The sequence below is a fragment of the Coregonus lavaretus genome (assembly GCF_964263955.1).
Source record: "Coregonus lavaretus genome assembly, contig: HAP1_SCAFFOLD_123, whole genome shotgun sequence".
Lineage (NCBI taxonomy): Eukaryota > Metazoa > Chordata > Actinopteri > Salmoniformes > Salmonidae > Coregonus > Coregonus lavaretus.
The window spans coordinates 510,208-523,670 of record NW_028165834.1 but is presented as its reverse complement, the minus strand read 5'-3'; the positions used below and the strand labels follow the sequence as shown (position 1 = coordinate 523,670).

The window sequence follows — 13,463 nt, the reverse complement described above, 5'->3', positions numbered from 1 at the left end:
GTGCTCATGGGGCTTTTTACATGGAAATGTCCACTACTACTACTACTGTCAATGAACCTTCTCTAGCCTAGATCACTAGCCTATGCAATCAATATGCTATATCATGGTGATCTCTAGACCTAATGACAAATAAATCATCACTATCATGTTGATACTGCTAGGTATTTCAAATGATTAGACCGAGCTACTACTGTAAAGATGTCGACCTCAGTTATTTGTTTAGCTGTTGGTATATGCTATCTATTCTAATTTGGACTTTAACTAATTAAAAGTAGGCTATTTTATCTATTACAAAATGAATGTTGTTTTAGAGAACACAGATGATACTAGGCCTACTAGTAATTATGACATTTTAAATGTATTTCCAGGCAGAGGAGATGGACATCCCAGAAGACCTGCAAGATGACAACCTGATCAAGCGGGAACACTTCCACAGTTCTAATAATGAGAAGCAAGATGGACATTTGGCAGTTAGGAAGAATGTAATATTAGAACGAACTAAATTCAACCAAAGACAACAAGAAGCAGGAGAGACAGCTGATGATTTTATCACTGCACTTCATTGTTTGTCAGAACATTGCAGTTATGGAGCTCTGCTCAGTGAGATGATAAGAGACAGACTAGTTGCAGGCTTACGTGACAGAAGACTGTCCAAGCAATTACAAATGGACCCAGAACTAACACTGGATAAAGCTGTCACATGCATTCGTCAAACTAAACTTGTGAAAAAGCAACATGACCTGCCAGAGCTTACCTTCAAAGTTGCCAGCAACACTGCAAATATAAACAGTGTACTGTCACATCGCAAACAGCAATGCCCAGCCAATTCCCAGTGCCAATCAGAGAAGAAGAATCAAAACTCAGAAAGACCACAACAACCCCAAACAACGCAGAAGAATGAAGAGGAGCCCCTAGATACCGGTGACTTCATTGAGGATTTCAGTCCTGGAGGAGAGAAGCCTCACTACTGTGCCTACTGCGGTAGGAGCTTTCAAAAAGTGAGGGATCTTACAAGACACCAGCAAACACATACTGGAGAGAAGCCTCACCCCTGCTCTGATTGCAAAATAAGTTTTGCTCGATTAGATAATCTTAAATCCCACCAAAAAATACACGCGAAAGACAAACATAATTTTCTCTCCTCTAAATGTGTGGAAAGCTTTGTCCTATTGGAGAAGCTTGAAAAACACCAGCTGGAGAATACCTTCAAAGCTACCAGCAGTGCAGCAAATGTAGACAGTGTGGCTGACCTTGGGAAAAATCAGCAGCCAGAAAGACAACTACCCCAAACAACTCAGGAGAAAAGAGAGAAGCCTCATCATGATACTTCCGATGACCTTATTGTGAGTTCTAATGGAGGTGAGAGGCGTCACCACTGCTCCGACTGTGGGAAGAGCTTTACACGAGTTTATCATCTTAAAAGACACCAACGAACACATACAGGAGAGAAGCCTCATCGCTGCTTTGAATGTGGCAAAAGTTATTCTCAGTCGTATGATCTGAAAATACACCACCAGCGAAAGCATATGAAAGGGAAATACTTCCACTGCAATCATTGTGAAGAACGTTTCTCCAAACCAGAAGATCTGAACACACACATGCATGTACATGCTGGAGAAAAGCCATACCTTTGCCCAGACTGTGGGAAGAGATTCCAGTTGTTAAATGCATTTGAAATGCACCAACAAAAACATACTTTGGGGCTTCTTGAGTGCTCTTATTGTGGTAAAAGCTTTTCTAAAGTGGATAAACTTAAACTACACCAGCGAACACATACGGGAGAGAAACATTTTCACTGCCCTGATTGTGGGAAAAGTTTTACCCGCTCAGATCTTCTGAAAAGTCACCAGAGGACACATAAGAAAGAGGGTGATTGTCCTTACTGTGATAAAAGCTTTTATGAACCGGGAGAACTAAAAATACACATGGAAGTACATAGTCAAGAAAGGCCTCACCTTTGCCCCGACTGTGGGAAGAGATTCAAACTGTTATGGTCTTTGAAAAAGCACCAGCTAAAACACACAGAGAAGATCTCACCACGGGAAAAGCGTCACCACTGTTCCGACTGCGGTAAGAGTTTTACTCGCGGATATCATCTTAAAAGACATAAGGAAACACACACAGGAGAAAAGCCTTACCACTGCTCTAATTGTGACAAACGCTTTGCAAGACAGGAGAGGCTTAAACAACATCAACTAACACACAAAGAAAAGAAACGTTACCGCTGTTCAAGGTGTGATAAAAGATTTCCTGACATGGCAAAACTAAGATTACACCTTCCAGTACATTCCGTAGACCTGGCACTCCCCTGTTCTGACTGTGGAAAGTGTTTCTTAAACAAGGCAAAGTTTGAAAGACACCAAAAAATACACACTGGAAGTGGAAAAATACCATTCCTCTGCACTGACTGCGGGGAGGGTTTTACAAATTTGCGACAGTTGGAAGAGCACCAGCGAACACACACTGGAGAGAAACCGTACTACTGCATTGATTGCGGGAAGAGTTTTGCACTTGAAAAAACATTTAAGTGTCACAAGAAAGCACACAAGTTCAAACTCTCTGGAGAAAGAGCAGCCTATCCCTGCTCGGAATGTGGAAATACTTTTTCTCGTTCATGTGATGTGATGAGTCATGTGAGAAGGGTCCATAATAAAGAGAGACCTTTCCAGTGCTCCTGTTGTGGGAAAAGATTTTTCCAAAAGAACTCACTCACAATACACATGAGAATGCACACTGGAGAGAAACCGTACCACTGCTCAGAATGTGGACAAAGCTTCTCCCAAATGAACGACAGAAAACGCCACCAGAAGAGGCAACACTCTGGAGAGGAGACTTGATTTCTATGCTACAGTGTGGAAGGCACAGTCACAGAGATGCTCAATAAGAAAGACTACAACAGAAACACAAAAATACAATATTGTAACAGTATCACTGTCTTTATTTCAGGTTTATTTTTGTCAAAACCTTGAAACAGTAAAGTTAATTTCCTAAATGACTGCTGTGTTAAAAAAAAAATTAAAATAAAAAAAACACCCTCGTAGTTTCTACCCTGCATAAATGGTATTTGTTAATCCTCCCCTGCACCTAAAGAATCTCATAAAGCCAGAAAATCAAATAGTAAATTATTTGTCCAATTAAACTACCCAAAAAGGCTATTTCAAAGAACAAAGAGTGTAGTTAATATATGGATTTGTCTATTAGAACGAAAGCGTCACTGAACAATGAATATTAGGGATGTGATCATCACAGTATAGAAATAATTTACATGCCAAGATTATGGAATAATTTGGGAAATCCACTCATTAAAAAAAACATCAAGGTCTTTCAGTATTCAGACTCATACACATTTCACTCAAGTTATTCGATGTCCAAGTTATTCAGGTTGCAACATCATCATTTCCTACTTCTGAAAGTGCGATCAGAAGATTTGCGATAGCTACCGACACAGTTGTGCTTTTTGAAGTGTCTTGAATCAGAAAAGCCTTTCCCACATTTCTCGCAGGAGTATGGCCTGACTCCTGTGTGCACTTGCATGTGGGTTTTGACATGATTGGCTTGTCTGAATCGTGTCCCACAGACCTCACAGCTGAAAGGCTTCTCTCCCGTGTGGACTCGCTCATGCCTTTTAAGATTACCGATAAATCCGAAAGTCTTCCCACAATCATTGCACTTGTGTGGTTTCTCACCTGTATGGATCAGCTCATGTATCTTAAGAGATTGTTTTGTAATAAATCGTTTTCCACAACAACCACAAGCATTGGGCTTCTCTCCAGTGTGTAATTTCTGGTGATAGTCAAAAGTAACTTTATGGAGAAAAGTCTTTCCGCATGTGGAACAAGTGTATATGTTTTCTCCTGTGTGAATTCTTCCATGTGTTTTCAGAGAACCGATGGAGCTGAAGCCCTTCAAACATATCTCACAGCTGAAGGGTTTTGGTTGGTCGGTTTGTTTTTGTTGGTTGGCCTTGTTCTTTCTGGTTCTTGAGTGCCCCTCTCCATTAGCCACGTGTGATAGCTTGTGAATTCTCAGTTGATAATTGTAAAGATACGTCTTTCCACATATGTCACACATAAATGGTTTTAATGCCCCATGAACTAGCATGTGAGCTTTTAAATTGGTGGACTGAATGTAAGTCTTTCCACACACCTCACATTTGTACGGCCTCTTCTTCGTGTGAATTCGATGGTGTCGCGTAAGGTTTTCCTTAAAGCTGAAAGTAGCTTCACATATTTCACATCTAAATGGCTTCTCCCCTGTGTGAACTACCTGGTGCTCCTGCAATTCGGCAGGACGCCAAAAGGTCTTGTCACACTGGGAGCATGGGTGTGGGCGTTCTGTACGTTCCATATGTACAGATCTAATATGCGTTTTCAGGTTTTGAGATATACTGAAATTCTTTCCACACATAGTACAGCTGTATGGTTTTTCGCCTGTGTGAACTCTCTGGTGTACGTCAAGCATGGACTTTGATGTGAAACCCCGTCCACAAGTGAGGCAGTTGAACGGTTTCACCTCTGCATGAACAAACTCATGTGATTTCAGATTTGTCTTACTACCGAATTTCTTTCCGCAAACATTGCAACTGAAAGGTTTCTCTTTTGAGTGAGTTTGCATGTGCTGAGTCAGCATACAGTTCAGGCGGAAGGTTTTCGCACAAATGTCACACTTAAAGGGCCCCTTCGGTTTATTGTGGACTGCTATATGGCGTTTCAACAGACAGTTCGCGTGGAAGGTTTTCTCACATATGTCACACTTGAAGGGTTTCTTTGGTTTGGAAATGCTCTGCTGTATTCCGTGGCTTTCGTTTTCTGTGGATCCTGTCCCATTAGCAGTACTGCTGATTGTCTCTTTTTCATGGCTGTCTCTCCCGCTGTCGGTTTCCTCTGGAACAACAGTTCTCATAGGTTCATCCTTGGATTCAGTGTCTCTAAATGAGGGCTTTGTATTCAGTCCACTTGAGTCTCCCACAGAGAGAAGAAGAGAAGTCTCTGTCGGTTTACTGTAAGCCTCCGCATCACCTACAGATGAGAGGAATATACAGGCATTATGCTACAGTAAATGACTGGTTTGACAGCCATCTTTCAATACAACACAAAATTGTACCAGTAACAAATGTATGGCTGTGTCCCAAATTGCACCCCTATATAGTGAATAGGGTGCAGGGTTCGACTTACATGGCTGCCCGCTGGTCCGGGGAGGTTTTGGAAACAATCCGGGCTAGTCAATCATCCATGTCAGTGGCCCGCTTGGGCCAGTGAATTTGTTTTTGTACAATGCCATTTTCAATCTAGGCTAATTGATGAAAAAAACGGACAAATTCCTGAAGATTTAGCACACTGTGCCACACACTGCCTACTTTGAGCGGAATATCACCGGGCAGCAAGAACGAGCAGCTTTTAAACAACTGGTTGTCGAGCAGTCTGGAGCAGCTCACAGAAGAGCGGTAGGCATAGGAAAGTGGTAGAAAATAGGTTTCAAGTTATGATATCTAGCCTACCAGTAAATGCCAAGGCAAGAATGGGTGGGTATGCAAACTAGGTATTTAAAAAGTTTGGTCCGAGGTCTTGGTTGAACGGTCCGAAGTGGACAGATTCAAAAAATGTATTTAACTTATTCGAAAATGTGTTTAATTGCACTAGTTTCTCATAATTCATGAATAGAAAATAATGCATCAGTGATTTGTATTTCCTGCAATTTTCTGAAGTAATGCCTGTGTATGTTGTTTAGCCATTTAGCATGCCGAAACAGTCATTTAAAGGCCTTCCCCAAAAAACGTCCCAATTAAATGTTGACTGCAAAGTAGGCCTGCCTGGCAGAATGATACAGTGGGGAAAAAAAGTATTTAGTCAGCCACCAATTGGGCAAGTTCTCCCACTTAAAAAGATGAGAGAGGCCTGTAATTTTCATCATAGGTACACGTCAACTATGATTTTTTAAAATGGGATTTTTTTCTCTCCAGAAAATCACATTGTAGGATTTTTTATGAATTTATTTGCAAATTATGGTGGAAAATAAATATTTGGTCAATAACAAAAGTTTCTCAATACTTTGTTATATACCCTTTGTTGGCAATGACACAGGTCAAACGTTTTCTGTAAGTCATCACAAGGTTTTCAGACACTGTTGCTGGTATTTTGGCCTATTCCTCCATGCAGATCTCCTCTAGAGCAGTGATGTTTTGGGGCTGTCGCTGGGCAACACAGACTTTCAACTCCCTCCAAAGATTTTCTATGGGGTTGAGATCTGGAGACTGGCTAGGCCACTCCAGGACCTTGAAATGCTTCTTACGAAGCCACTCCTTCGTTGCCCGGGCGGTGTGTTTGGGATCATTGTCATGCTGAAAGACCCAGCCACGTTTCATCTTCAATGCCCTTGCTAATGGAAGGAGGTTTTCACTCAAAATCTCACGATACATGGCCCCATTCATTCTTTCCTTTACACGGATCAGTCGTCCTGGTCCCTTTGCAGAAAAACAGCCCCAAAGCATGATGTTTCCACCCCCATGCTTCACAGTAGGTATGGTGTTCTTTGGATGCAACTCAGCATTCTTTGTCCTCCAAACACGACGAGTTGAGTTTTTACCAAAAAGTTATATTTTGGTTTCATCTGACCATATGACATTCTCCCAATCCTCTTCTGGATCATCCAAATGCACTCTAGCAAACTTCAGACGGGCCTGGACATGTACTGGCTTAAGCAGGGGGACACGTCTGGCACTGCAGGATTTGAGTCCCTGGCGGCGTAGTGTGTTACTGATGGTAGGCTTTGTTACTTTGGTCCCAGCTCTCTGCAGGTCATTCACTAGGTCCCCCCGTGTGGTTCTGGGATTTTTGCTCACCGTTCTTGTGATCATTTTGACCCCACGGGGTGAGATCTTGCGTGGAGCCCCAGATCGAGAGAGATTATCAGTGGTCTTGTAGGTCTTCCATTTCCTAATAATTGCTCCCACAGTTGATTTCTTCAAACCAAGCTGCTTACCTATTGCAGATTCAGTCTTCCCAGCCTGGTGCAGGTCTACAATTTTGTTTCTGGTGTCCTTTGACAGCTCTTTGGTCTTGGCCATAGTGGAGTTTGGAGTGTGACTGTTTGAGGTTGTGGACAGGTGTCTTTTATACTGATAACAAGTTCAAACAGGTGCCATTAATACAGGTAACGAGTGGAGGACAGAGGAGCCTCTTAAAGAACAAATTACAGGTCTGTGAGAGCCAGAAATCTTACTTGTTTGTAGGTGACCAAATACTTATTTTCCACCATAATTTGCAAATAAATTCATTAAAAATCCTACAATGTGATTTTCTGGGAAAAAAAATCTCTATTTGTCTGTCATATTGGACGTGTACCTATGATGAAAATTACAGGCCTCTCTCATCTTTTTAAGTGGAAGAACATGCACAATTGGTGTCTGACTAAATATTTGTTTCCCCCCCTGTATATCAATCAGGTGGGCATTTTTTTTTAGCAAACTCTGCAATCACATGTACACCAGAGGAGGACGGCTCATAATCATGGCCGGAACGGAGCGAATGAAATGGCATCAAACACATGAAAACCATGTGTTTGATATCATTCCATTCCAGCCATTACTACAAGCCTGTCCTCCCCAATTAAGGTGCCACCAACCTCCTGTGATGTACACTATACATTGTACAATAGGCTACAGAAACACTGCTAGCCAAACACAAAGGCCTCCCCTAATAAAAAATTAATACAAAATAAATCCCAGACCTCAAAAGTGGTCTATTGTTGTGGTTTAAGCATGGTTGTGTACTTGGAACATCCAATTTTGTTGTTTTCCCCTAAAAAAGGCGTGATTTTGAGAGTGAAAACATGAAAAAACTAACTCAGAAACCTGGAAAAACTAAACCTGGAAAACAGAATTCGGCTAAAATGTTATTACATTTACAGGGCCCTACAACTGTAGCCTGCTGGCTGTTAAAAATCGCTAAAAATAACAACCTTTTTTTTTTTTTAGATTGTGCCAAGGTTTTATTTTTTCCCTCCAAACAATCAATGTAAAAATGACATTGTCAAGTTAAAATGTAATTGTTTGGATATGGAGGGTAGGTTATTATAAGCTCAGTCCGCAAATGAAAAATAAAATCACCTGCTATTAAATTATGCGCGCATCATCCGCTTTCCTGTAAGATCTTGGCCCGGGCCAGTAGCTTTCAGTTGGCACAGCAAATACCTGAATGTCAAGCCCTGGGGTGCCATTTAGGACTGAACACATGTTTCTTTGGGATATTACCTTCAATGACTGATGTTTTAGTGCCTGATTTCATCGCAATCCTCTCCTTCACAGGGTCGGTGCTACAGCCTGTATTTCCCTCAGTAGTCTAGAATGGAGGAGAGGCATTAATATACACAGACATTTTACAGATTTATTAAAATCATACACACAAAATGAACATAACAGTTACAAGAACATACCTCTTCCCGTACGATGACAGTGTTTACTTGACTGACATCTCCAATGCTGAGCAATGCTGAGGCCACTGTGTTTGTCTTCACATTGTTAACAGGCATCATCGGGAGATCTTCAATAACAAGCAGAAAAAATCTTTACAAGTCGAATTTCCTTTGCGTTGAACAACATTGTGCTGTTGTGCATCACATCCCTTTACAAACAGGTGGAAGACAAAAACTACCAGTACAAGCAAACCATACATCTTTCCTTTGCTATAGTCAATAGACAGTGATTAGTTGCTGGGCCCACACTCACCAACTGGTTTAATTTTAAAGATCTTTCCATTGTGCAGAATATGGGTTGGTCTTTTCGGTTCTTCTCGCCCCTCAACCATCCCCTTCAGATCTTTATCCATCTGCTCCACCTTGATCTTCAGTTTCTCATTTTCATTTTGTAAAGCAGCAGAGACCTCTAGGAATAGTCTGCAGATTTTACGAACAGCCTCCTTTGTCAACAGGTGCATTATGGTGCCAAGCTGTTTCTAGAGAGAGATTGAAGTATGTTAGAATGAAGCTAACTAAGTTGCTCCTTAACTTTATTTGCTAGTTTCCTTTGCCATTTATACTTCACTGGCCCAGATACTAGACTTTAAATTCGAGCAGCACGGCACCTGTATTGCAAGGCTGATTAGCTAGGACAAACAGGTGTGAAACATAGACAGGTGTATGCACAAAGCGAGAACATAACATGTAATACATTTTTTATTTTGATTTGGGGAGGGGGTAGCAACTCACAACTGGATTGAATACTTTATTGTGCAGTGTTCGGTAATGAAAGGGATGCCGATTTAATAAAAACTGTCTAGGGCTATACCTTCTGACGTGGGACACGTCGCTAAACAGGTACAGACTTCTGTCAAACGGATTGATAATGACATGCCAACCTCGTATTTGAAGTCTAGTATATAAAAGTTCTCATATCTGGGCTATTTATACACAGACCCTACTTGAAAACCAAATATACCAGAATATCAACTCTGTGCGCGTCAGTGAAATGGTTTGAAAATGTACCTCAATCCAGGCATGGAAGGTGTCGACGTAGATTCAGAAAGTAAACAGCATAGGCTGACCAATTATTTTGACCAATCACATCAGATCTTTTTCAGAGCTTATGTGATTGTTCAAAATACCAACTAGTGAAAAAAAATATCAGAATTGGGCTGCCTGTGTAAACGCAGCCATAGTGGGTCAATTTCCGTAACAACTAAGAGCGTTGAAGCGTGAGGCTCAACTTCTCCTGTTTTGGTCCCGTGGCTACCACGCAATAACAGCGTGAAGCGAACTTGTGCACATGCGCAGATACAGCGAAGTGCTGCATCTCAATATCTGCGGTTATGCTTGAGGCAACGTCATTTCGCTGAGTCTACCTTTAATAACTAGCAGTATTTAAAATCTTCTCAATTTGCTGTCATTTCTTGTGGGACAGCGACACCTTCCATGTCTGGATAGAGGAACGTTTTCAAATAGTTTCACTTGAACATCACCAAGGATCACGTGTTGCCAAATATATGTTAATTACGACTAGAAGGAGAGAATTCCTTCTAAATGTAATGTTATGGCTAGGTTGATGACCCAGGTAACGCCTGGGATGTATTCATTAGTCGCAGACCGTAGCAACAAACGCTGTGCAACGGAAACAGTTTACTCCAAACCGTTTTGCAATGAAAACAACAGTTTCTATTGATCAAATTCGGGTAGGTCCCTCCCCGTTTGGTTCTGTTTGCTTCGCTTTGGCTCCTAGAGTAAACAGTTTCCGTTTGCAACAGGCCAAACGTTTTCCTATGGTCTGCGACCAATGAATACCCCCTAGGGTGTATTTACTAGAGACCAAACGAACCAAATGGAAGCCAACAGAAGGAAACAGTACAAAACGGGGAGGGACCAATGACGTATAGAAACCCTGTACAGCTGACACTATGTCTTAGCCAATAAGAGCCTTTGAAGTCACCGGGCCGCCATTATCATACTCCTCCTTTCGGAGCTTTGATTAATGGAAGTGAATCAGGGAAAAACTATATCCCCACATTAAAAAACCGTGGCAACAACGCGCGGATATGGATGCAGCAAGCACCAATTCAAGGGATGTGGGAAAACATTTCAGTATCTAAATGATTTGTGTAGAAAATTTACTTTTTGGTCTATTTTGACAGCTTGTGGTACTGTGTAACCATAGCAATGCATGTAAGCAAATGTCTGTGTATGATAACTAGCTTACAAAACGATAACCCAATGTTGTTGTTATTAAGCACGGATGAAGTGGTGATATGTGTACAATTTAACTGCTGTTCTTATGGATTTTCTAACAGTGCTTTCACAACTGTTGAACAAATATTGTGCATTGACAATGAATGTAGTTTACATTTACATTTTAGTCATTTAGCAGACGCTCTTATCCAGAGCGACTTACAGGAGCAATTAGGGTTAAGTGCCTTGCTTAAGGGCACATCGACAGATTTTTCACCTAGTCGGCTCGGGGATTAGAACCAGCGACCTTTCGGTTACTGGCACAACGCTCTTACCCACTAAGCTACTAAGCAGCCAGCCTAGCACTACATGACATGATATACACTACCAGTCAAAAGTTTGGACACACCTACTCATTCAAGGGTTTCTATATTTTTACATTGTAGAATAATAGTGAAGATATCAAAACTATGAAATGACACATATGGAATCAAGTAGTAACCAAAAAAAGTGTTAAATCAAAATATATTTTATATTTGAGATTCTTCAAATAGCCACCCTTTGCCTTTATGACAGCTTTGCACACTCTTGGCATTCTCTCAACCAGCTTCATGAGGTAGTCACCTGGAATGCATTTCAATTAACAGGTGTGCCTTCTTAAAAGTTAATTTGTGAAATTTCTTTCCCTCTTAATGCATTTGAGACAATCAGTTGTGTTGTGACAAGGTAGGGCTGGTATACAGAAGATAGCCCTATTTGGCAAAAGACCAAGTCCATATTATGGCAAGAACAGCTCAAATAAGCAAAGAGAAACGACAGTCCATCATTACTTTAAGACATGAAGGTCAGTCAATACTGAAAAATTCAAGAACTAAAGTTTCTTCAAGAGCAGTCGCAAAAACCATCAAGCGTTATGATGAAACTTGCTCTCATTAGGACCGCCACAAGAATGGAAGACCCAGAGTTACCTCTGCTGCAGAGGATAAGTTCATTAGAGAGTTACCAGCCTCAGAAATTGCAGCCCAAATAAATGCTTGACAGAGTTCAAGTCACAGACACATCAACATCAACTGTTCAGAAGGGACTGTGTGAATCAGGCCTTCATGGTCGAATTGCTGCAAAGAAACCACTACTAAAGGACACCAATAAGAAGAAGAGACCTGCTTGGGCCAAGAAACATGGACATTAGACCGGTGGAAATTTGTCCTTGGTCTGGAGTCCAAATTTGAGATTTTTGGTTCCAACCGCCGTGTCTTTGTGAGACGCGGTGTGGGTGAACGGATGATATCCGTATGTGTAGTTCCCACCGTAAAGCTTGGAGGAGGAGGTGTTATGGTGCCTTGCTGGTGACACTGTCTGTGATCTATTTAGAATTCAAGGCACACTTAACCAGCATGGCTACCACAGCATTCTGCAGCGATACGCCATCCCATCTGGTTTGGGCTTAGTGGGACTATCATTTGTTTTTCAACAGGACAATGACCCAACACACCTCCAGGCTGTGTAAGGGCTATTTTACCAAGAAGGAGAGTGATGGAGTGCTGCATCAGATGGCCTGGCCTCCACAATCCCCCGACCTCAACCCAATTGAGATGGTTTGGGATGAGTTGGACTGCAGAGTGAAGGAAAAGCAGCCAACAAGTGCTCAGCATATGTGGGAACTCCTTCAAGACTGTTGGAAAAGCATTCCATGTGAAGCTGGTTGAGAGAATGCCAAGAGTGTGCAAAGCTGTCATAAAGGCAAAGGGTGGCTATTTGAAGAATCTCAAATATAAAATATATTTTCATTTGTTTAACACTTTTTTTGGTTACTACATGATTTCATGTGTTATTTCATAGTTTTATGTTTTCACTATTATTCTACAATGTAGAAAAACCCTTGAATGAGTGTGTGTGTCCAAACTTTGACTGGTACTGTATGCAAAAAGGCCATCAGTGAACCCAGAGTGTTTTACAGTCTGAGTGAACCAGCTCGTAGGTTTATTGTACTAAGAAACATTTATTGTACTTGACTCTTGCAATTTCTTTGTACTGGCTTCATGGGGGAGTAACTTTACATCAGATTGATCTTAAATTGGTCAGCATTATGGGATCATGCATTCACTTCTCCAGCTTTACATTATAGTAATCAACACTGTGTTGCTTTGTAGGGTAGAGGAGTGAGCTACATGTTTATTTCAACAGCTACTGGTTTTGGAAGATCCTTAATTTTTCTTAATTACAGACACTGTAATACATACTTTTATTTAACAATACACCCCTGGTGTAATTGGGGCAGTCAGACTCACAAGATCCAAACTAACGCTAGTTAATTATCTAAACAAACAATGACAATCTCTGTAAGATTGAACAACGTTGCTCACCTTTTCCCGCAGGTTACTTGGGTTTGTCGCCATGATTGATTCCTTGTCCAAAAACAGTTGGCTAATTTCTACTACCGCCGTCTCAACGACAAAAGCCATAATCGATGTTGTTTCTGTCTCAAAAATATTGTGAGTGTTAAGGCTAGACATTTTGTCCTTGTTAAGCAACTTCATGCAGTAACTTTATGTAGATATTTGACTTCGTAACCTAGGGCTAACGTTAGCTAGCTACAGTAGCTAGCTAGCTACTAGCTATTTTAGTTTTTAGTACACAATCGTCGCGCGACCTTTTTTCGTCCAGGTTTTAAAGACAAACCAATAACCGTCTTCTGTGTGAATTCAAAGGATAAACACGGTATCGTTTGTCCCGTTTAAAGTTGTTTAATCTTTGGCATTTTGTAGGACAACGCTCTCTGACGTAGCCATGATAACAACATGTGTTTCGTAAAC

General features: G+C 41.2%; 1 protein-coding gene across 1 annotated transcript; it reads right to left on the bottom strand.

The window, feature by feature from the left end:
- Positions 1-378: 378 nt before the first annotated feature.
- Positions 379-13,463, bottom strand: LOC311115408 (uncharacterized protein). The gene is made up of 5 exons (XM_084190586.1): positions 13,014-13,463; positions 8,723-8,948; positions 8,431-8,537; positions 8,249-8,336; positions 379-5,018 (listed from the first exon to the last, which is right to left on the bottom strand). Exons 1-5 carry the CDS (start codon positions 13,185-13,187, stop codon positions 3,394-3,396), a joined length of 2,220 nt encoding a protein of 739 aa, XP_084046712.1. The 5' UTR covers positions 13,188-13,463; the 3' UTR covers positions 379-3,393.